Below are 23,084 nucleotides of genomic sequence, written 5' to 3' on the forward strand. Positions count from 1 at the left end.
TATGCCATTTTTTTTCTTATTTTTTGTTTATTCTTCCTTCTTCTTTGATGCTGCAAACATGAAACACCAAATCCCCAGACCCACACAACTGGAACATCAATCTGGCGTAGACCATGGAATGATTCCATGGTCCCTAGCCTTGCATCCGAATCCAAAATTCCAAATAATGGAGAAGAAAAGACACACCACAGCGTGAACAACACGGCAACAACAGCAACCTTCGTCACCTTAACTTGTTCAAATTTCAAACCCAATCTGTTACGTCAAAATCAACTATCCATTTGGCAAAAAACCATACCATATTCCCTAACACATGGAGGACAAATTTTACGAGACATCAATGACAAAAGCTGTTGAAAATCCTTAACAACTTGGCTCTTTTGTCGAGTACACTTGTTGAGGAAATGATTAGCTCCAAAACCCCAAAATTTGGATTTTGCCCAGGCTGCTGGGGTTCATCTTGTTAGTGAATGTGAGACCACATATGGACATTTAGAAGGATCTGGGTTTTCCGCTGATAAATCATAAATCCATCGTTGTATTGGATGATGCCGGTGGAGTTGGAGGGCTAGTAATTCGATTTACAAATTACAAGACTTTGAATTGGCCAACTCTTTCTTCTTGGAATGCTGCAGCTATGTATTTTGCTCAGCCTATGAGCGATGTACATCTTAAGGAAGTACACGTTTGCGTTAGCTTGGCTACCTGAATCATTACTTGAACAAATTGAAGGAATTCAGGCATAACCGCACATCCACTCAGATTTACGCCAGTAAATTAAATCTGAGTTTCTTTTTTTTGTGTGTTGTTGATGCCTAGCTTTTTCTTTATTTTTTTTTTTTAATTTTGTAGTCTGGAGACAAATGCAAAGCAAAATGGTAGTAGTGAGAAACAAATAGGAATAAGTAGAAAACCACCATGATTGAAACTGAAAGCTCAGCCAGAGCTAATACGGTTTTAGTTATAGAACCTACGGGCAATATTGTTATATTGGTATTATAAGAGAGGTTACAGTAAGGTTTTAAAAACTGGCCTGGGCATTGAACTGCTATGACCACCGAGTTCTGGGTCAGTGGTTCGACCATCTGGTTCAAATGGGTCGAAATGGTCAAGGTAACTTTTGCATCTAGAAATATAAATAGAGAGGAGGTATGCTGGCTGGGAAAGGAAAGAAAAAAGAGAAAGGAAAAGGAAGAAAGGGAAGGGAAGAAAGAAAATGAAAGAAAAGAAAGAAGAAAGGAAGAAGGAGGAGGTGGTGGTCGCGATGACGACGACAATATTAGACAGCAGTGGCGAGCTGGTGGCAGCAGATCCGACCTCAGATCTACCCGATCTCAGATTTGGCAGATCTCTCTCTCTCTGTCTCTCTCTCTTTCTCTCACATTTCAATGATCTCAGATCTGAGAACTGATATTTCTATCTCAGATCTGAGATATCCTCTGTTTACACTTCCTTAAAAGTTAAATAAAATCATGAACCGCTGCCGGGTTGAATGGTTTAGCAGTTCGACTGCCCGGGTCAACAGCTCTTTGAACATTTCAATGTTTTTTGAGAATTAACAGTCCAAAGCAAAACCAGACCTGGAGACCAATTCTGGGTTCGAACAGCCTGACCACCCGGTCTGGTCTTGTTTTAAAGCCACAGTTTAAAGTAAGGTATTAACGGCCCTTAATAGTACACTAACAGTGGTCCTATTTGTGTAATGTGGGGCTAGTCAAGAAAGCATGTATAAGTAGGTTTTAAAAGCTCAATGTGCATTCAAGTAGTTTCCTAAATGCATAGGGTATATATAAGTAATTATGGTCTGATGACCACTGTTAGAGGGTGTTTGGTACAGTAGCATTGTGTTTCCGCTGTGTTCTGGATTGATTAATACAAGTTTGTGAAAAATGTGTGATTTAGGTAGAAATGACACTTTGTATCTATCACCTCAAAGTGCTTTCAAAAATGTTTTAGGTAAAAAAATCTCTCGTACAAATTTGTGTCCATTAACTCAAAATGCAATGAAAACACAGCATCACTGTACAAAACTCCCCTTTAGTTGGTGTATCCTACAACTATACAACTATGAAAGGTTACCTTAGGTTTATGCTTCTAGCAGATATTACATCTTAAATATGGCTAGCAGATGTTTCAAAGCTAATACACAACCATTAGATGAACATCTAGATAATTGTATGTTTGAATGGTGTGGCAATTGTGTATAGTATGTACAATGGTATTTGTTTGTATCAATGTTTGAAACGGATCCAACGAAACATGATTTCACCAAAAACGTTGATGTTTTGCCTAGTCAGCTTACAATGAGAGCCCGGATCTCTTGCAAGCAAAAACTTTGCGCACATGACATCCAGCTGATATTGGGAATATCTTCTGTCCATATATGTTAAATTCATGGGCATTCGCAGTGTTGGAAAAACTTTGGCTGTCTGAAAATTAGCATGGGCTGTTTGGAAGCTTCCTTCTCATGACACAGTACCCCATTCAGTCCCTTGTTTATCTTTTTGGGTTAGCTATCACAAGATAAAGGTTATGTTTGGTACTATTGTTAACTTGTTTCTACTTGCAACTTTTAAGATTGATGAATGCAAATTTGTGGAATAAAGATATATTTTTTACCAGTTTTTTTTTTTCTTTTGAGCTGGTCAATACAAAATGCTATTTTTGCTCCAAATATTGATGTTTCATTTATAAACAACAATGATTAATCCCTTTCTCAAAAATTTGTATTACTGAACACCAAAGTTACCAAATACAACCAAAGCTTTTCCAAACATGTTTATTGTTAAAATGTGGCCATAACATGTTTGGGCACGGTGTGCTGATTTCCATACGAAAGTAATTAGCTGCCACAGCCGAAACAGCCATGCTAACAAACACTACCTAACGTCAAATACAGGTGAAATCTATGGTTATGATTAAGTGTGAGTCTCCTCCCTTGTTTGTTCTGCTTATTTATGAAGTGATCATGCCCATATTGGGCAGGTATGGACCACCTCCACCTCACCCCATACCCCACTTTAATTTTTACACATAAAGTCGATCACCGATTTATGAGCAGTCGACCAATTATGAATGGATAAAATCATGAAACTAGCTGTCCCCTTCACGCTACCAATATCATCATAAACTATATAACATTCAACTTTTCGATGGGATAATTCTAGTTTAATGCATTACTTAAAGGGAAAATCCAAATTAGTACCCTGTAATTTAGGCCTGGTGTTATTTTGGTCCCCAAATTTTAAAATTAACAATCCTGCTTCTTTTATTCAAAAAAATTGGGGTTCAGAATGTCCACGCCCACTGAGATGTGACCCCAACTTTTTTGAGGAGAAGAAGCAAAGATTTGGGATTAATAATTTTTTTGTCAATGTTTGGATGATTGATAAAAAAAATTAGATGACACTCGAAGAGCATTTGTTTCTTTTTCAAATGCCACTTAACAATTAATTAACTGTAGGTATTGGATTAACACATTTTGAAAGTTTGGATACTGAATTGTTGTATTTTAAAGTTCAGGGGCTAAAATGGCACTAGGCCCAAAGTACAGGGTACTAATTGAAAATTTTCACTTACTTAAATACTACAACGATCAGGCCTATGGGCTATAACTCAAGAGATTATCTAAATCAAATCCAATATTTCAATCCATTGCCACTAATTAAAATTGAATTGGGAAATGGGAAAGCTTTCTATTTTTAAAATTACTCAATAATGATCAATACGATATACTTTGAATCATGTATATTATTTTTATTTTTTTTCAAAATTTGGTTTTTAGGTAGTTTAATACCTATATTTATCATTAAAAAATGGTGGGGTTCTGAAACACCTGTAAACAGGCATATTGAGATCCAAAAGATACGATACAATACGCCCGATATGGAATATATCGTATCGTTTTTTGAACATTGCTTATTTATTATACAAATAGTTCAAAGTATTGATACATATAATAGCCAAAAGGGATGATACTGATGGTTAGAATCACTTGCAGGTTTTAAGATTTCAAGCAGACATAACCTTGGAACGGTATTAACAACCTCCTAATACTTGTAGTTGACATACTCTAACTCCTCCTCCAACCCCCCCCCCCCCCCCACACACACACACAAAAAAAAAAAAAAAAGAAAAAAAAGAAAAATATGTAATAGATTCAAACCTTCTCAAACCATTTTTTCCAACACCCTACTTCTTATGCTTCCTATCTCGTTTTCTTGTTCAACTTGAATGAAAATGTAAAGGATCATACTCTAATTCTCCTCCAACCCCAAAAATAAAAAAAGAAGAAAAAATATGTAATAGATTTAAACCTAACTTGCCCCTGAAAACTTGAATTAAAATGTAAAGGATCATACTCTAACTCTCCTCCAAACCATTTTTTCCAATGCCCTACTTCTTCTCGCCCCCCCCCCCCCCCCCCCCCACACACACATATATACCAATAATAAAGTAAATAGACTTTAAGTTGATTGATTGGATTTAACATGCAACCAATATTAATGAATGCATTATAATTGAACTCTTTTAATTTTCATTTCTTATGCAACTTTGGCAAGGCCAACAGCCTGAGCTGCTAAAAACGTTTGTTTTTTGACCGTTTTTTGGTCAAAAGAATAATGAGTGCAATTACTCTTTTACACCACACTTATGACAACATTTCATACCAAAAAAACATTCTCAACACTTAGGCCCTGTTTGGTTTTCAGGAATAAGAGTCTGGAACTGGAACCGGAATGGCTATTCCGATTCTAACTGTTTGATTGGATGCAATTGAAATTCCCTTCCCTTTTCTGTGCCTCTCTCTTGGGAATGAAATATCATTCCTGCTAATTCCAATTCTTATTCCCATTCTTATCTAAACCAAATAGACCATAAAAATAGATCATTCCGCTTCCAATTTCAATTCTGACCATAAACCAAACGAAGCCTAAAAGTTAGTTTTTGATAGGACAACAAGCTGAAGATCTCCTCAACTGAGGATCGGAAGGATGATCACGAATGATTCTATCTGGAGATTGGATGCAGGCCACATGATCCTGATCCTCAGCAAAGAGGCCCATCCATAAATTTTATAAAGCTGTAGGAATGGGGAGGGCACTGCATTTTTGTTCCTTCTTTTTTTATTCTCCTTTCAGTGGCAAATTGCAAATTGCAAGCATAGTAGGAATTTTCTCCCTTTAGCTTTTCCTTTCTTTCTGGCTGCGTAAAGCAAAACTGATACATTTGAAAGTGGGGAATGCTGTTTTCTATATGTGGAGAAGACATTGAGATGGAAATATCACATCACACCTTCAGATTAGCTTTCGTTATTTATGACCAAGACTTTTTTGAGTTTTTCCCCCTAAAAAGTAGACTTGTATTAAACTTCAAGCTCAAGGGCTTGATACCCTAACAAATCAACAAGTGTTATAAAATTGATAGTCAATATTGGCAGGAGTGTAAATAATGGATGGAATTGGATTTGGTATTGGTAATATTCAAATTTTATTTTATTTTAATATTTGAATTCGAATTGGTTCTCGATTTGAATTTTTGTTGAGAGGTGATCAGAAATAATAGGGGTTATCGAACCATGGGTTTATTTTTGAAACCGAATTGGGTTGTCGTTCTTTGAAAAACCGGTAACCAAAATCAAATCAAAGTCGATTGATTAATCATCGATTCAGTTTGTCGGTTCATCAGTTTTTTATTATTTGCAATATATATAATAAAAATATATATAAATATATAATAAAACACTAGAAATAGATATGACATATTATATTTTAAATAATAAATAATAAATTTTATATATATATATAATATTAACCGAATTTTTTTGCTCACCCCTAAGAAGTAACATCCCATGTATATGAAGTTATCTCCCACTCCCACTAACAATCACATCTCCTTTTGACATTTGATGATCTCTAATAATAATCACATGTTGGGACTAGAGTTTCTGATAATCATTCATATCTTGCTTGAGGAATTTCACTAAATTTGTGAAGAATTTTCCCAAGCTTTCTGTGTTTCTAATTTCTATCCTACCAAACATATCCTAAGGCCCGATAATGTCCATCCACATTAGTGGGCTGGGCCCACCAAACCATCAATGCTATTAGATCCGTGATTGGCAAAGGGTGTGAAGTGAATGATTTTGAGGTAGGTTTAGGTTAAGGTGAGGGTGAGGATGAGGGAGGCCCATCACTCTCCATCAATTGACTTCGTCAACGTGGAAAAGTTGTCCTTCCATTTCCATATGGCATATGGGTATGTATGGGTCGTCCAACTTTGCAATCTGTACTCAACCAATCTTCCCCATTTCCGCATTCTGCTAAAAAATGTCTGGTCTCAAATCCATTCAAATTACTCTGCAAATCCTCTCTTAAGGTGTTAGCAAACCGTTTAAGGTGCCACTGATTTTGCTTCCCAACAAAAGATCCAAAAATTGGGTCTACTTCATTGAGGTTTGTGGGATCCATGTGTCTCCATTTTCTCCATCTTACTGTATTAAGAACGAATAAACCCACTTTCAGTGTCACCTTCTTCCCTTCCCTTCCCTGTAACACAACAAAAGATTTATTAACTGAATCTGTGCTGTGCATCAAAAGAGTATGATGGTTTGTTTTTCCCACGCGTGAGAGTGTTAATTGTGATGGTGACAGAAAGCTTCACAAACTGAAGAGAGGCAGCATCTTTAATGAACATCTATGACACTTTGCAAACCAAAATAAAATTCTGAGTGGAAAGGTCAAGCTTGCAACCATCTCCAGTATTTTTCACCCAGCTTTGGTGGTTGAAAATCCGACAACTTATTATTTCACAGGATCGGTTGAGCGTGACACATTCTCATGATGATGAAACCACGAAAGCAAACTAATGAAATATGATGACACAAGACACCTGCAAGCAATCCACAAATTCACATTGTTCACTTTGCTCTTTAATTTAATTCACCCTTGATTCATAATTTTGGAAAATTGTGAAATTGATTTGATTTGTTAATTAATCTTAAACAAATCCAATTCGCTTATTAAGCCCAGTTTAGAAAGAGTATAAATACATATAAAATACAAGATTTTGCCCTCTACATATCTACATATTTGTGTTTGTACTCCTTCCAGAGCTTAATGCACCATCAAATATAAAATGGGGTTGATTCAGGTCTTGCCTCAAAAAGCAAAACAGAAAAATGTCATATAACTGACTTTTACCCTTGATTAATGTGAAAGCAAGAAGATGGGGTGGGAAGGAGTTGACAATACAGTTAATAAGTTAATCTTAATCTATGGAAGGTGGGCCTTGGCGCAATGGTTGGATTGTTCTATTATAACTTGGATGATCAGGGTTTAAATATTAGAAATAGCCTCTCTCTCTGTATGTGCAGGATAAGATTGCATACATCTGTTCCTCCCTATACCATATTGGTTATCATTAACATCACACCAATTATACAAGGATAGCCTACAGATTAGTTCCAATGGCCTCAGTTTGTGAAAATGATTTGCACCGAAAATTGACTCTTTCTCTTCATGCCTGGTTCAGGCAAATTGATTCACTCTTGGTAGGTTGATGCTGAGAATGAATCAGCTTCTTTTTATTTTTCCTGTTTTTGTAAGATCTATCACCCATCTAAACTTTGGATACAAACAAGTTTAAGATTTGAGAAGGGCTTTCTCACAAAGTCACAATGGCTTTGGGAGTCCAGAAAGTACATCGGCAATGTTAGGAAGAAACATAATAACCCAAAATTAAATGGGGCTTTTTTGATAGCTTCTTCAAAGTTCAAACAGCTTAAGCTAACCGCTAAAGCTTAAATGGGACCTATTTTAACGGCCAACTCTAAATTTACCACGTCGCACCCGCCGACGTTACAGTATTTTTCTCAGCAGTTCACCGAGTTCAGCAGGCAAAGTTCACAGTGATAAAATGCCACGAGACCCCACAAATCCAATAGAAAAATAAAGAAGCCACTTTGAGGCTTGAGCTGTTCCCAATTCAGAAGTAAAAGGAAAATAATAATACACAGAGAAAAGCCAATCCACCTGTTCCTTTTCTTCTCGTCTCTGTTTTTTCCCCTTCTGCCTTGCCTGTTGCCTCTCCTCTCTATTGTTCAAAGACTCAAATCTTTCAGCCTTTCTCTGCCTTCATGGAAGATTTCAGATCCAGGTCGTGTGGGGATGGGAGGATGCAGATAGAGAGCTACTATGGGGGCAGACCCACTGCAACTGGTATGCATGATCTTAGATGTTATAGTGCTTCCTATGCTTCTTCTGCACCACCACCACCACCCCCCCCACCAGCACCACCAATCCAGATGGGGAAAGATGCAAAGTTCAAGAAAGGTAAAAGTACTAGTGCCTCTACCTCAAAGAGTTGGAGCTTCAATGATCCTGAGTTGCAGAGGAAGAAGAGGGTTGCTAGCTACAAGGTTTATGCCGTGGAGGGAAAGATGAAGGGGTCTTTGCGGAAGAGCTTCAGGTGGCTCAAGGACAGATACACCCAGGTGGTCTACGGATGGTGGTGATTATTGGGATTTTCTTGTTTTGCGCCTCTGTTTCAGTTTATATGTTTTGGGCTATGTAAGTCCAGTATGCTTGACAATCTCGAATCTGATATTATCAAAATCTTTAGTTGACAGTCTTTCCATGGACATGGATAGATAGATGAACTGGTTTGCTTATTTATGGATTTCTTTCTTTGTAAATGTATGTAGTCGCTACGAGTTCGATCATTTCTTGCTGAGTTACTTTCTTTCCCCCTTTTAATTTAACTAATCCTTTTTTGTGGGTTTTGGCCGCATCCTAGGGATTTTGGAAGTTCTAGCTAAGATATAATGTATCTGAAGCTTTTCCTGATACTGGATAGTGTTTTTATGAGATTCTTATGTATTTAAGTTTGGTTCTTCACAGTCTGAAGGGAAAATTTTGATTCTTCAAAGTCTGTTTGTCTTTGTTATTTCTGATTATGGTTTTTTATGGGTGAACTGATTTATTTTCTTATGATTTGATCATCTGTAAACAATGGGTTCCATATTCCAGTTGGTAGGAGAAGGGGTTTGTGATTCTTGATCTTCTCCTTTTATTTCTTCATAATTACGTTTGCGCTTCTAGATTTTGGACATGGATAGGGCCTCTGCGTTTGGGCACCTGCCCATGCGAGTCCAATTTTGCACTCCATAACGGGTTCTTAGGTATAAAGTTTTTTAAGAGAGATCCCTGCAATCAGTAGTTTAAGTTTTCTTCTTTGGCACTAGGAGATTCGTTCCCAGCTTGTCTTGCCTTGATCCATGATTCTTGGGCACTTCTTAGTGTTGGTCCCTTGATTGTTGGGCACTGTGGTATGCGGTCAGTTTTGGTCTGTGAGTTAGCCCTTCAAGCAAGCCATACAGTCTTTTTTATGATTAGGATTGGTGAAATTGAGATACAGTCTTTTTTATGATTAGGATTGGTTAAGTTGAGCTTTTTTAATGAAGTCGTAGATCTGACCACTGAATCGGAGTTACAAATTTAATGGAGATTGGACCTTTCCTTTTGCGATGATAAAGGTAAAAAAGCATAGCATCATCATTTCTTTACTGGTTACTTGAACAAGTGCAGATTTGCCAATTTAACTCATTGCGTTGGTCTTTATTTTGCCTGAACTGTTACTGCCCTACGATAAGATTTTACAGAAAACATGTATTTGTCTGCCTATGTGCGGCAGATTGAAGGTGGAACTGTGGATGTCATTCATTTATAACCAAAAATGTTTATGGCACAAAGTCTTATGCATTTCCATTGAACCATTGATTTTCCAATTCCCCTTTCTCCTCTATTCTCTCCCTTCCTTATTTTGCCTGTGGCAAATTTTGAAAGAGGTGGTTATTTTTGTACTAAAAGAAATCTTGGCACCAAAGTATGCTCATGTCCACTTAACTATCAAGTTCCCAATTTTTTGAAGCCCTCCTCCATTGCTTCTATTCAATACTATAATCCAATGGGAATACATGAGATGACACAGTTTGTCTTTATGATTAAGTACATCAGAAACTACTTTGAAATTCAATGAAGCCTCAACTATAAGTCATTTCCTTTGTTGTGCTATGATGGACTTGGCAGTGAATTACTCTGCCTGCTCATCATTTACAATATGCAGTGTGCTTCCTATAAAATGTTGGATTTTCTTCTTATATATTACATCCTCTGTTTGGACCTGGCACACACTCCCTTTCTTATGAAAACCCAGGATTTTCAGATGAGTTTGTTAGATATTACATTACATATTTTGAGTGGTTGGAAATTGGAGTTTACTGCAGACACATTTGTTGTGGTTTTACATTAGATATCTTTTCTGATTGGTTCCTTGTACATGTGAAGTTAAAAATAGGATTTATGGGTTTCGCTGAAAGAATCTTGAGTGATGTCTGCGCTAATGGTGCAGCATGAGTCCTAGTACAGGGTTATGATAGTCATATGGTTGGCTTGTTGTACTTGGATGACCCAAAAGTATAGGATAAATTGACCTATATACAATTATGGAACTTCTTTGAATTAATAAAGTTGCAACTTGCAATAGATAAACCGGATTAATATCTATGTACTTCCATGAAACAAGGAGAGTGGAACTCAAGACCTAAATCAGATGTAAGTTTTTGATCTCTTCCTAAGGTTTAGAAGAAGACAGAAGTTCTTTTGATGAATGTAGATGAGGAAAGAAGTTAATCAAAATATATTGGTCAAACCAAAGGTTCAATATGTAATGTCTGTATTTGCTGATTGTTCTTCCAGTTTAGTACTTATGGCATTGGCAGGAACTTTGATAAAAAGTCTAGGTATTGAAGGTTATTAGCAGATATAAATGACCAAAGAAAATGTTAGTGTAGAAATAGATGTGCTGAAGGGGGAATTTGACATCGCAAATTTTATGTTAGTGCCTTTTGGTATTGCCATGGGAGTTCATCAAAGCCTGAGGCTGTGTTTGGTTGCAGTGCAAATTTAATTTGCACTGGTGTAGATGCATAGGAGTGTATATGGGCTGAATGTAGATTCTGGTTTATTTTAGATTCAGACTTGTCCTTGTCTTATTTGTTTGTGACAAGTAAAATGATCCGGTCCCATTCCCACCTTTTATATGCAAGAGAATGGAGGTGGAAGAAGGGTTATTTGTTTGGGAGTGAGGTGGGAAGCAAGATGATGTGATACCTACTTTATAATTATATGAGAGAATTGAGGTAGGGGAAAGGTGGTGCAAATTTTGCATCAGTTTTTCATATGCAAAATCTACACTGCTAGTGAGTGCAAATGAGACAAAAGTACAAATTTTGTATCAGGTAGGAGTGCAAGTCATAGTTACTATAACGTTTGATGCCTAACGATCTGAAGTTCATTAGTTTAGCTTTTCCAAAGCATTAGATTGATCAAGTAATTATACATCTGAAAAGTTTTGTTCCATTCAATTTTAAGAATCACGCGAGAGAGAGAGAGAGAGAGAGAGAGAGAGAGAGAGAGAGAGAGAGAGAGAGAGAGCCATTAGGAAGATGAAATTGATATGTTTTACAGAACCACCACTTCTTGATCATCTACCCGAGTGCCATTAGGAAGATGAACATCTGAGGATGGTGATAACAAACTTATCATCCGTGGCTTACCCAAGCACAGGCTCCCTTCTTGGTAATCAAAAGCATTCACCTTACTGATAAAGAAAGCATAAACATTCACCTTTTGATCACAAGAGAGATTTACTATTATTATTATTATTATTATTTTTTTTTGGGGGGGTGGGTGGGTAAGAACTTAGTTTCCATTGACCAAGAAAGAACAGATTACAAGAAGAGAAAGCAGACCGAACAACCAACACTTACAGCAAGAAAGGAACTCTAAAGAAAGAGACAAGAAGACTAATGTTGCATTTGGCATTCTTTATTTTAAGGACTTATCTCCTTTTTGGAGTTAAAATGCCTCTATGAGCACAGAGTTTTCAACTGCAAAAAGGAAATAATTCCTTAAAATAAGGAATGCCAAATGCAGCATGAACACTGAGTTTTTAACTGCAAAAAGGAGATAAGTCCTTAAAGTAAGGAATGCCAAATTCAGCCTAAACCCGAACTTAGAAAAGAAAAACTAGAGAAACAAAAATCTAAACAGAAGTAGAGATTAAGGGGGGTAAGTCTACTATCCCCAGAAACAGCAAGGTTCATTTTCAAATATCCGATCAAACAGCTTGGGGGGGGGGGGGGTGCAACCAAAGAGCTGACAAGCCATTCACACCCTGCTTTGCTAATTCATGGGCCACCATATTATCCTCTCTGAGAACAGACCATAAAGACATCAGGAAAAGCATCAAAGGATTGAGAAGAAACCCATGGAAGAGTGAATCTGATCCCAATGCATACTAGTTCTCGGTGAATTTGATACGATCACAGAAGTGTTTTAGAGGTTTTGAATGAAACTGAGGAATTGCCGCAAAGATAATTATCAAACAGCCGTTAGAAGCTATCAGACTACGTCAATGCTCCTACCTGTACCTGTGCTGCTTTTATGTGTTGATCGTATCTCTCCAGTCTATGTATTCAGGTATTGAATGCATGCATTTCTTTTCAAGCTAAAATAGACAGCATTACCTACTATGCTGTTTTTCAGGCAAGTGGGCTATGGCTTATGGGTACATATCTCTCTCTCTCCAAACAAAACAAAACAAAACAAAGCTGTGAATGACTAAACTCTGCAAAATAAATAGCAAATGATGATAAGCTCCAGTACTCTACCTACTGTGCACGCTTGCATGTAGTATTTACCAGCACCTGCATTTAATTAGTACTCTACCTAAGTCCTAAGTCCTAATCAGCCTGCCACTCAACTTTGTTAACAAACCCAAACCTAATTAGAGAGGCCTACCTACCAAACCCACCTCAGCAGACAGACAGCAATCACTGGTTCTTGTTGTCCTTTTTTAAGTTTTAACCACTCCAATTACCGTTGTCTGTAGTACATGCTTGATAAATCATAAAACAGTGTGCGATTTCTGTGCACCAATCAATTCCAAATACAGGGACAGGTGCTAGTCGTTAGGGGTGGATTTTAGAAACAGAATTTCTGGATTGAATTTGTTATATCAAATCCTCTCTACCTACAACACTCAGAGTCGATTTTTTTTTTTTTTTTTGGGGGGGGGGGGGGTGTGGGGGGAGGGGGAGGGGTAAGAAAGACTAATAGCAAACCAAACACAGAATAGCAACAGAGCAACAGACAAAACAACTAACAAACAACACAGAAAAACAGAACTAAGACTAATTAAGGAGGCTTCCAAACTTCAGAAGCTAAACTTTCAGTATCCTCTATCAGAAAAGGAATCGGCCAACATGGGCCATGGGGGACTTATCCATTCTGCGCACCAACCCGATCTTCCCTTTGAGGCCAACTCATGAGCTGCACTAATAATAGGCCTGTTGATAAAGTTGAACTTGAGAAATAATTCATTTAGGCAGTTTTTGGTTTGAAGGAAAATGTAGGGAAAGGTAGAAAAACTTTTACAAACCTTGTATAAATGTCCCTGTCTTTCCTTCCTTTCCCTACCTTTTCCTTCAAACCAAACATAGTCTTAAGGAATACAAATCCTGCAACAGAGGCCACACCACAGGAGAGCGAACAAGCAAAGGATCGCTGATTTAAAGCATATTCAATATTAATAATCACTCTCAATGCTGAGATACTTCATACCCAGACTTTGTGCAGATAAACAACATTCCAAGATATTAACAATTCAGCATATTCTGTAGAAACACCTTTGCATAAATCATATCTAGCAACCAAAAAAATACCCTGAAGTATCTGAAATCCAAAAAAGCCATGGCAAGAGTCAACTAAAGCAATGGCGAGAAGATTAAAATCCGAAAACAGATGTAATATCAGAGATACAAATTGAATGGCCCAACTTTGTGAGCCCGGTGGATTTCCCCATTTAGCTGCCAAAGAAGTGACTAAGTATCCATCACTTTTGCTCCACTCTCAGCAATCACAAGAGGAGTGTAACAGCGTTTCACATTTACTTTTACAAAAAATTAGTACTTGGGATTAAGGCCTTGTTCGTTTTTCAGTCAAATTATTTACTTGGGTAAATGTAATTATTTAGGTGAATTTTTGTTGGGAAATATTTATCGGGGTAAGTGTATTTATTCATGTTTTTTTATTTCACAGGTAAATAATATAATGACTATTTTAGCCATAAAAATCCATTATTAAAAGGGACATTTTTGTCCCATTCAAGTGTTGACAATTTTTCCTGTAGGTGGAAAAGTTGTTTATCCAATGGGTATCATTTACTGGGTAAGTGATACCTAGGAAAATAAACTTTCTCTGGTCCTCACATAAATCTGAAAAAAGAACATGGGGTTCTTGGTCAATTGGAACCAAAATCCCATTAACCAATTTTCCTCCCTCTCAAGATCTCAAAGAACACCCCCTAAATGTGACCCCCTTCAAATAGGGGGAGCATTGCAGACTGAAGTGCTGGCTGCCATGTAGGGGGCACAAATGAATGTGTTCATTGGAAATGGCCCCACCAGTTTGAACTTGAACCTCTTCAGAAGAGGGATCCAGCTTCCTCCTTAGGTTATACATTCTAAAATTAAGGGTACCCACTTGGGTGGGTTGTGTGAGGTTGAGGGTCAACTCAAGCCCAGCCCTTAGACTTAGACTTTGGGTTTGGGCTTGGCCCCCATTCAAGGTCAAGCCTAAGCTTATCAAGTTAGGCCCAACCCAAACTTAACCCAACACAACATGGGTTTCGGCTTAAGGCTTATTGGTCGTGTTTGGAAGGATTTTCGAATAAAGTAAGATGTATTGATGAAAATAGGTAGAAATGCCCAATTTACTGGCACGTGGCACAAGTAGAATGGTGGAAACTCCATTCCATTCCACTTATATTCACAGTATACTTCTATATTTAAGCCTTCATGTTTCTCCCTCAATATTTTCTCTCCTATTATTAATCATTTAAAAATTGCAACTAAAAAGATTTAAACCCATGTATCCAAAGTCGAAAGCCAGCAAACCCACCACTACACCATGTTTCACTTTATTCTCACTTAATTAAAGATATTTATAGAATAGTTTATATTACAAAATAAATTAGAATATATGATATATGTAAATAATTGTGCATCAAGTGGAGTCACAAACAATACCGGGGAAGATTGTTTTGACACAAGACTAAGCTTAAGTCATTAGGTTGTTGATCAATCCCTATACATTAATCATTCACATCTTTTAATCTCTTTGTAATGTGGGATTCACATCATTCACAGGTGAATCCGGCCATGAAAATCACCAATAACTCAACTATTAGAACATGCCCACTATAGGTGAAGTCAATAGGAGTTTACCAACTGTTTGTCTTAACTACTCAACCATGGGAAAATCAACAAAACCATTGGAATCACAGCATGCATCTTATCGACTACTACAAATCTACACTAGTGGAGTCATAGGAGTTCACCAACCGCTAAACAATCAATTTTCTATGAGGCTGACGTGTGTTAGTACCGATTATGTATTGTTCCCTATTCATTCCAATGTGTATCGGCTTATTATTACCATCACATGGTACAGGACTACAGGGTGGGATTTCTTTGTTTCGGTGTCAATCCACCTATATCCACTGATATGCAATTGTATCAGTTCATATCGAAATTCTGGATACAAAACTGTTATAATTCATTACAAACCCACCCATGTTCAATAGTCAAAAATCAATTCTCAAACCGTTACGAGTCCATACTAAAAGATTATTCAAGTCTCTCTCTCTTTCTCTTTCTCTTTCTCTTTCTCTCTCTCTCAAAAAAAAAGAAAAGATTATTCAAGTCAATCTTACAACCACAATAACCCACTTTCTATCCTTAAAAACAAAAGCCCTCTTTTGTAATCCATCGATCAATTTACTCGCATTTGTGTATTGGTAGGTAATTGCAGGTTTCACGGTAAAACATTATTGGACATAATTGACCCTTCTAATAGTGATATTTATAAATAAAAATGGTCAATTATTTAACTTTATCTGAACAAAATTTATGCTAAAAACAACGCAGAAAAATGCATTTACCCAAATAAAACTTATGGATAAACGAAATAGATTTATATATTGTCCACCAGCCCTTACCCAATATAAGACGTCGGATTTGAGTTCAAATTCTCTCGTTGCATGGAGGACGCAGAGCACTCCACTGATGGTCATGGACACGTAATCAGCATTAAGGCTTGAATTTTTTTAGGCTACTATTCAGTTTGTCTATGTGTCCGTCACTGACTGCAGAGAGCGAAGATAAATTCGAACCATTTGGGGACGAATTAGCTCTTTCCCATCATTGATTGCAAACTGTTTGGATTGAAATGGGATAGGCAGCGGAATTAGAATCGTCAATTCTACGAATCTCCAGATTCAACTGTTTGATGAGTTTATATTGAGGCAGAGGAAAAAAAAATAGTATCTCTAGTTGCATCGTTGAGGAAAGTAATTCTTTTTTTCCCCGGACGAATCAATTAAAGAGTGGAATTCAAAACAAAATCCACTCCCCCGATCCAAGCGCTCAATGGGTCCTACTAAGCTCAACAGACCAACTACTAAAACAAATGAACAGTTTATTATAAAAAAAAACATTAATCTACCGCACTTTTGTGTGGATAAAACAAATAAGATTAAGGGAAAATTTTCGATTAGTATTTTTACTTTAGGCTTAATGTCAGTTTAGTCCCCGAACTTTAAAATATGACAATTCAGTATCTAACTTTAAAATATGATAATTCAGTACTCAAATTTTTAAAATGTGACAATCTAGTATTTGTCATTAATTAGCTGTTAATCAGTCGTTGTTAAGTGGTATTTGAAAAAGATACAAATGTCATTTAAGTATTATTTAATTTTCTTTATCAACCATCTAAACGTTGATAAAAAATTAATACTCAAATCCTTGCCTTTTTCATTAAAGAAAGTTAAGTCAGTCATGTTAGAGTGGGCATTCTGGTGATCCCAACTTTCTTAAATAGAAGAGACAAGGATTTGAGACTGTTAATTTTTTGTCAATGTTTGGATGGTTGATAAAATAAATTAGATGACACTTGAAGGGCATTTGTGTCTTTTTCAAATGCCACTTAACGACTAGTTAACAACCAGTTAACAACAAGTATTGAATTGTCATGTTTTGACAGTTTAGATACTGAATTATCATATTTTAAAGTTTGGGGACCAAAATGGCACTAGGCCCAAAGTACAGGGTACTAATCCAAAATTTTCCCTAAGATTAATGGGTTGCAACTAAATACCAGTGCAATAATGGTTTTGGAATTCAAAACCCACCCAGATGAGTTGGAGACTGTGTGGTGCCGGATCAGATTAACTCTTTGATTGGAGTCATGTGTCTGGAGCATTAGTTTGTAAATAATTTGTTCATTTGGCATGGCAAATCTAAAATATCAATATTTGTCAACTTCTTCTCCCTTGTTTTTCCCAAGTGAAGAAACAACGGTGATGATTAGGGCTGCAAGTCGGGACGGGTTAGGTTGGGTTGAGGCCAACCCTAACCCAACCCTATGTTCTAAACCCCCAACCCTAATCCTAACCCAATCCAATATTCAACCTGACCTACTCAACCCTAACCCTAACCCTAACTAATTCCTTCAACCCTAACCCAACCCGACCCAATCCGATGTCAACTTCGGGTTGGGTTCGGCCCAACCCAACCTTCCCATCCCTTAAAATTTAGTAGAAAAATAAGTATTTATTTATCATGAGTTATGACTTATGATAGAATTTTTCTCAAAAATATAAATTCATGAAATTAACAATAATAAAACATAAAATTATGGAAATAAAATCACTAATAACAATTCATAGGATCAATCAAATAATTTGAATCTATTTGATATGTCACACATAAAAATTACAAGACAAAAGGAAAAGACAAGTAATCAAGTACGTGTGAATAACTTAAATAAAGAAAGGCATGATAGTATGTAGGGGGGGCTATACAACTATCATGTATCTAAACAAATCAGTATATATATATATATGACATGTAGTAGAGTTGTAGACTAGTAGTCTAGTACTATAGGGGGTCGGGTTGCCCGAATGGTCAACCCTAACCCTAGCCAGATCATCAACCCGGCCCAAGTTGCAGCCCTAGTGATGATTTCAATTTCCAATCCGGAAATGACAATGAGTGGATTTCAGTGTGATATAAGCTAATTCTGAGTAACAAATTCGCATGAACAAATGTATGATGGCACCCCCTCTCTGACTTGAGTTCAATGTCTGCAACTGGTAAACGCTGGCTGCTTTTCGACACTGGTACAAACCATTTCACATCATAGGAGAGAAGGGACCCATGAACGGAAAAACACAGCTATCTCTCTAGTCTTCCACCTTTTAATTCTGGCCTTAAATTGTTAGACCAGAAGGCCCACCTCATTGTCAGCTCAGGTAACAAACTCATCCAGAGTCCAGACTTGTGTTTGAACGGGTATAGGACCTAATGCTAATGGACTCGTAGATCAAGAGTTAAGACAGACATCCATGTGGGTGTCAGTTGGCATCTTCAAATAAGGCCAATTCTTCCTATAAAAGCAATGAACATAATCTGAAATTTCCAAAAAAGTGACAGGTCAGTAAGTCTCCTCATATTTTGGACAAATCGGCTACGTGGAGTTACCCAGTAGTCACAGATACTGTAGCATATCAGATGATGAGCTGCAGGGTTTTGATCGAGTCAGTTGGGTGATCATGTGAGTTGTCACCGAGTCTCTCCTGCTGTGTGTCACAGTTGACTTTGCAACTCGGCAATTGAACAGAAGTGGAAAATTTAAGCTACTGCAACTGCAAAGAGGGGCCATCTCACCACATGATGGAATGTTCAATGTTCTGTTTGTGAGGTACACCCACAAAACGACTCAAGAACAGTTCGCCCATTGACCACCCTTAATTCAGTTCATTGTGCAGGGATATCAACAGCAGAAGATGCTATTAGAATTGAATTGGCAAAGTGCGTGTGTATTTATTTATGTACAGTGGAAAGTGAAATCCAATTTCAATGAGTTCTCAGAAAAAAAAAATGGAATGACAAAGAATCTAATCAGAACTGGAAGTAGTGAAGCAGTGGAATGGATGGACACCCACCGATGAATGATGTCATGGTTGATTGGGTGGCTCTGGATAACCACTCAGTTGTTCTATCTGCCAGCTGTTGCGTGGGGCAACTTGTTCATGGGATGGGCTGTATTGCTGCAAAGATTAAAGAAATGCATTCAGATGAAACACCCAGAAATCTGTTAAGAAAGAAACAGAGGTAGATCAGATGAACTGACGACCTCCATCTTCAACATCAATTCCTTGGCTGTTGGAGCAGAGATAACTATATCACGAGCAGCTGGGTTGATGAATCCTTCTGAAACGCCATTGTCAAATAATGCAAGCAAAGAATTGTAATAGCCATCCACATTTAGCAGACCAACCTGTGAACATGATACCAAGTTAGAAGCATTATGAGTAACCTCTCCACCCCTGAAAATAGATCAAATAAGTAATAAGAAAAACCAGAAAACTCTGATTAATACTGGCTTGTTATGAATTCCAAGCTGTGACCAAGTTATCATCTCTAGTGTCTCTTCCATTGTTCCATATCCTCCTACAGAAAATCAAAATCCCATTGCCGAAAATCGACCAAGAACAAGAGAAAACCAAGTCAGTTACCTCTATTTTATGTTTGAAGAGTTAAAAGCTTCTGTGTTTCTTACCTGGAAGAGCAATAAATGCATCAGATTGCCGAGCCATCTCAGCCTTGCGCTCGTGCATGTCCGAAACAGTTCTTACTTCCCCCACAGTTTCGCCAGATATCTGTTGATACAGTCGAAGTTGCAACTAGTTTCCAACTACTCAACCAGAATGTGACAATATCATACAATTAAAAAAGCTACAACCCAATCAGTTATTCATGTCTCCCAATTGCTTTTAGGATTGAGATTTCCTTCTCCCCGGAGATAATAGCAGTAAGTTTTATAACATGATTAACAGATAAAATTGAAGGTCACTGCGTACACGGATGAAAAGGATAAGAACCGCTTTTATAAGCACTGGAGTCCAACTGGAGACCAAAATCAAGATAATCCCATGAAATTATAGCTCTATTTCCATGTCTGCTAGTTTCTATAGGATAGATGGTATTCTAAGTATGTTCCCTCAATTATATAAAAGTTTCAGCCTTCTAAAACATACTGAAAATAAGAAGAAGAAAGAGATGACAGCCTAAGAGCACAAATACCTCAATAGGCTTGAGTGCTGTTGGAATGACCCTGCGTATATGGAGAACAAAGCCAAAAGAAAACAGAGTAACAGAAAAATCAATTAGAGAAGAAGCTCATAGATTGTTTTGATGCCAGAGTTGTTTCAAAAGCGTAAATAAAAGCATCCTAATTTACCCAAGAACATGGCAACCCCCATCATAAACTCTCTGAGAAATCAAACCCATCAAGCCAACATTCCCACCACCATAGACCAAATCTATTTTCCTCTTCACCTGCAGTCCACACCGACCAAATTAAAAATAAAACCCACAAAAGATCTTACTGAACCAACCCCAGAAAAAAGCCTGAAATTCTATGAACTAAAAACCGAACAGTAATCACAGAAGGAATTCAGTTCAAAACATAAAATACCCATTACGCGGGTCCTCAAAACCAATCCTAATGCACACCCAATTCTATGTTTGGGAGCCGAAAACCAAAATTTCATAGAAAGAAATAGAAAGCTACATGAAAGCAAGAACGAAAAAAGAAAAAAGAAAGAAAAAAAAAAAAAGCAATCGACCAATTTATATGTAGATAAACGAAAAGGACCAGAGTTAACCAGTTCAGTTCCCAATTCAAGAGCAGCATCACTGAAGACTTTCCTGTTGCCTGAGCTGCTACCACAGAAAACGCATACTCTCTTGAATTTGCTCTGGGTGTTGCCCTCCATTACGTTAAAGGTTTCAAGAGTTCTCATTCAAATTGCAAATCACGTGGAAGAAAGAAATCCTTCACTTACTGTTATTGGGTTCTTCAGAAAACAAAGGAAGATAAAAAAAGAGAGGATTAAAATAGAGTCACAGAACCGGCGGTCAAAGACAAAACCAGGTTCTTGTTGCATTCATCAATTTAATCAAACGCCTCCTTGTCGGTCCTTGTCAGCATAAAATTCTCTTTTTTTTATTTTTTGCTTTTCGTTTCTCTCCGTTAAAAAAGGAATGCATTAATTTTAAGTTCGTAAATATAGGAACTTTCGGCTTCCGATAGGAAACAAGGAAACGTTACACGTTATAGTCTTCCATGGAGAACCTATCTAAACTTTCAACATAGAAACAGGTATATTCGGCCGATATATCCGAAACGTGTTCTCAGAATCGAAATCGTCACAGAAATTTCGTCCCTCTTTGCTTATAAACAACTAATTTTTAGTCTTAAAACCATGGTTTTTAAAAACGAACCGATCAGGGGTCCGGTTACCGGTTCGAACGGTCTGACCGTTCGACCCAAACGGCTGGCCTGTTCTGACAAAAAATAAAAAAATTAGAAAATGACTCGAACGATTAACCAGTCGGTTCAGCGGTTTACTGATTTGGAGGAAAACAGAATCGGTCCCGGTTTTGAAAACAGTGCTCAAAACCCTCTTTTGAAAACTTTGTATGATGGGAACTACATCCAACAAAAGACAAAAATAAAATAAAAAAGATAAGAAAAGGTAAGGGTCGCGATCTAATGACTCACGAGGGCCCCACCTCAAATGATATTCGATCAGAGGCTATTGGATTCCCTCCACGCTTTTAAAACCAGTAATTTCGGCTGGGGTAAATTGCATATTATTATCCTGTAATTTGAGTAGCCTTTGACTTCCGTACCCGAATTTTAAAAGGTGCGGTACCTAAAACACCTGAAAACTGTCAATTTAACATCCGAGTTTTAAAAAGTGCATTTAAAATTTTTAAAAATGTTAACTAACCTTCTCATTATTTTTTATGCCAATTTGCCCTTTTCTTTAAAACCATTGAAACCTAAAGTTTTCTTATTTTCATTCAAGTTTGAATGAATGATTGCAAAAGAGAAGAATGTTGAACAATGAAGGTTTTTGAATAGAATCAAGTGTAAATTAAACTACATCAGACTTGAAGAAAAATATATAGACTTTTTTCACCTTAAATTTCTTTCTCAGCAATGCTAACAATTATTCATCTTCTTTGGCAATGGCAGTGATCTAAAACCCCTTTCTTCTCAAGTGAATAACTGCAAAAAGGATTAGTAGAGAAATCATGTGTCATTGACAGTAACACCATTCTCCGCAACTCTTTTCCCGCTATGATTTTCCGTGTAACTACGCCAATAAAAGTATCAGAAACCCTGTCAGGCTGATTGGTTTTTTATACGGAAGATGCTAACCAATCAACCTTAACGGGTATTTTTGTCCTTTCACCTAACAGTTTTGGCCTAAAGTGACAGTTTTCCAGAGTTCAGATATTCAACTATCATATGGAAAAGATATGATATCTAAAAAATTTCTGCCCAATGAATTGGAATCATAAATGTGATACCAGGTGTTATTTATCAAAATTCATGGATGGATTTTAATTGATCAAAACTCTTCTCATACTATATCTTTTCCACATCATAGAATTTCCCTTTATAATTTTCCCTTTCAGTTGAAAAACCACTTTAGCCCAAGCAACAAACACGCCCATTTTTGTAGTAACCCTTAACAGCCCATAACTCGGAAACCAATCCAATAAACTTGACCCACATGCGTTGTCATCAAGACTCTTGATTCTTCACATAGACACTGTGATTTTGTCAGTTCATTTTAAGTAACAAGTATGATAATACAGTGTATTAATCCATACAGAGATTTTTTTTTTTTAAGAACCCCTAAGGTTATCCTTATCCAGGTGGAAGGGTAGTCATCTTAAATTATATTAACCATTATCAACAGGGGGTAACAATAATACAGGAGCAGAGGATGCATACTGCCTTGCCCAAAACCCAATACAAAATCACACATTCTAATCATCTCAACCCTGCTTAATACAAGACTCAAACAGAGTAAGA

General features: G+C 37.1%; 2 protein-coding genes across 7 annotated transcripts; one reads left to right on the plus strand and one right to left on the minus strand.

Moving 5' to 3' along the window:
* Positions 1 to 7,954: 7,954 nt before the first annotated feature.
* LOC148846905 (uncharacterized) lies at positions 7,955 to 8,722 on the plus strand. The gene has a single exon (XM_088951878.1). The coding sequence runs from the start codon at positions 8,138 to 8,140 to the stop codon at positions 8,513 to 8,515; it is 378 nt and encodes a 125-aa protein (XP_088808004.1). The 5' UTR covers positions 7,955 to 8,137; the 3' UTR covers positions 8,516 to 8,722.
* A 7,239-nt stretch (positions 8,723 to 15,961) lies between these two features.
* Positions 15,962 to 21,167, minus strand: LOC148846906 (cytokinin riboside 5'-monophosphate phosphoribohydrolase LOG8-like). 6 transcript variants are annotated; one of them, XM_088952026.1, is made up of 8 exons: positions 20,857 to 21,118; positions 20,430 to 20,527; positions 20,273 to 20,303; positions 19,749 to 19,848; positions 19,569 to 19,639; positions 19,323 to 19,466; positions 19,132 to 19,236; positions 15,962 to 16,338 (listed from the first exon to the last, which is right to left on the minus strand). In XM_088952026.1, the coding sequence occupies exons 1-7, from the start codon at positions 20,992 to 20,994 to the stop codon at positions 19,144 to 19,146; spliced, it is 675 nt and encodes a 224-aa protein (XP_088808152.1). In that variant the 5' UTR covers positions 20,995 to 21,118; the 3' UTR covers positions 15,962 to 16,338; positions 19,132 to 19,143. The 6 variants fall into 6 exon arrangements, with proteins under 6 accessions (XP_088808152.1, XP_088808155.1, XP_088808153.1 ...); XM_088952029.1 differs by lacking the exon at positions 15,962 to 16,338 and adding an exon at positions 17,853 to 18,932 and having other exon boundaries at positions 20,857 to 21,123; XM_088952027.1 differs by lacking the exon at positions 15,962 to 16,338 and adding an exon at positions 17,853 to 18,303.
* Positions 21,168 to 23,084: the final 1,917 nt, after the last annotated feature.

This window comes from Nelumbo lutea, chromosome 6, assembly GCF_056320005.1.
Source record: "Nelumbo lutea isolate HS-2025 chromosome 6, American lotus-T2T, whole genome shotgun sequence".
NCBI classification, from domain to species: domain Eukaryota; kingdom Viridiplantae; phylum Streptophyta; class Magnoliopsida; order Proteales; family Nelumbonaceae; genus Nelumbo; species Nelumbo lutea.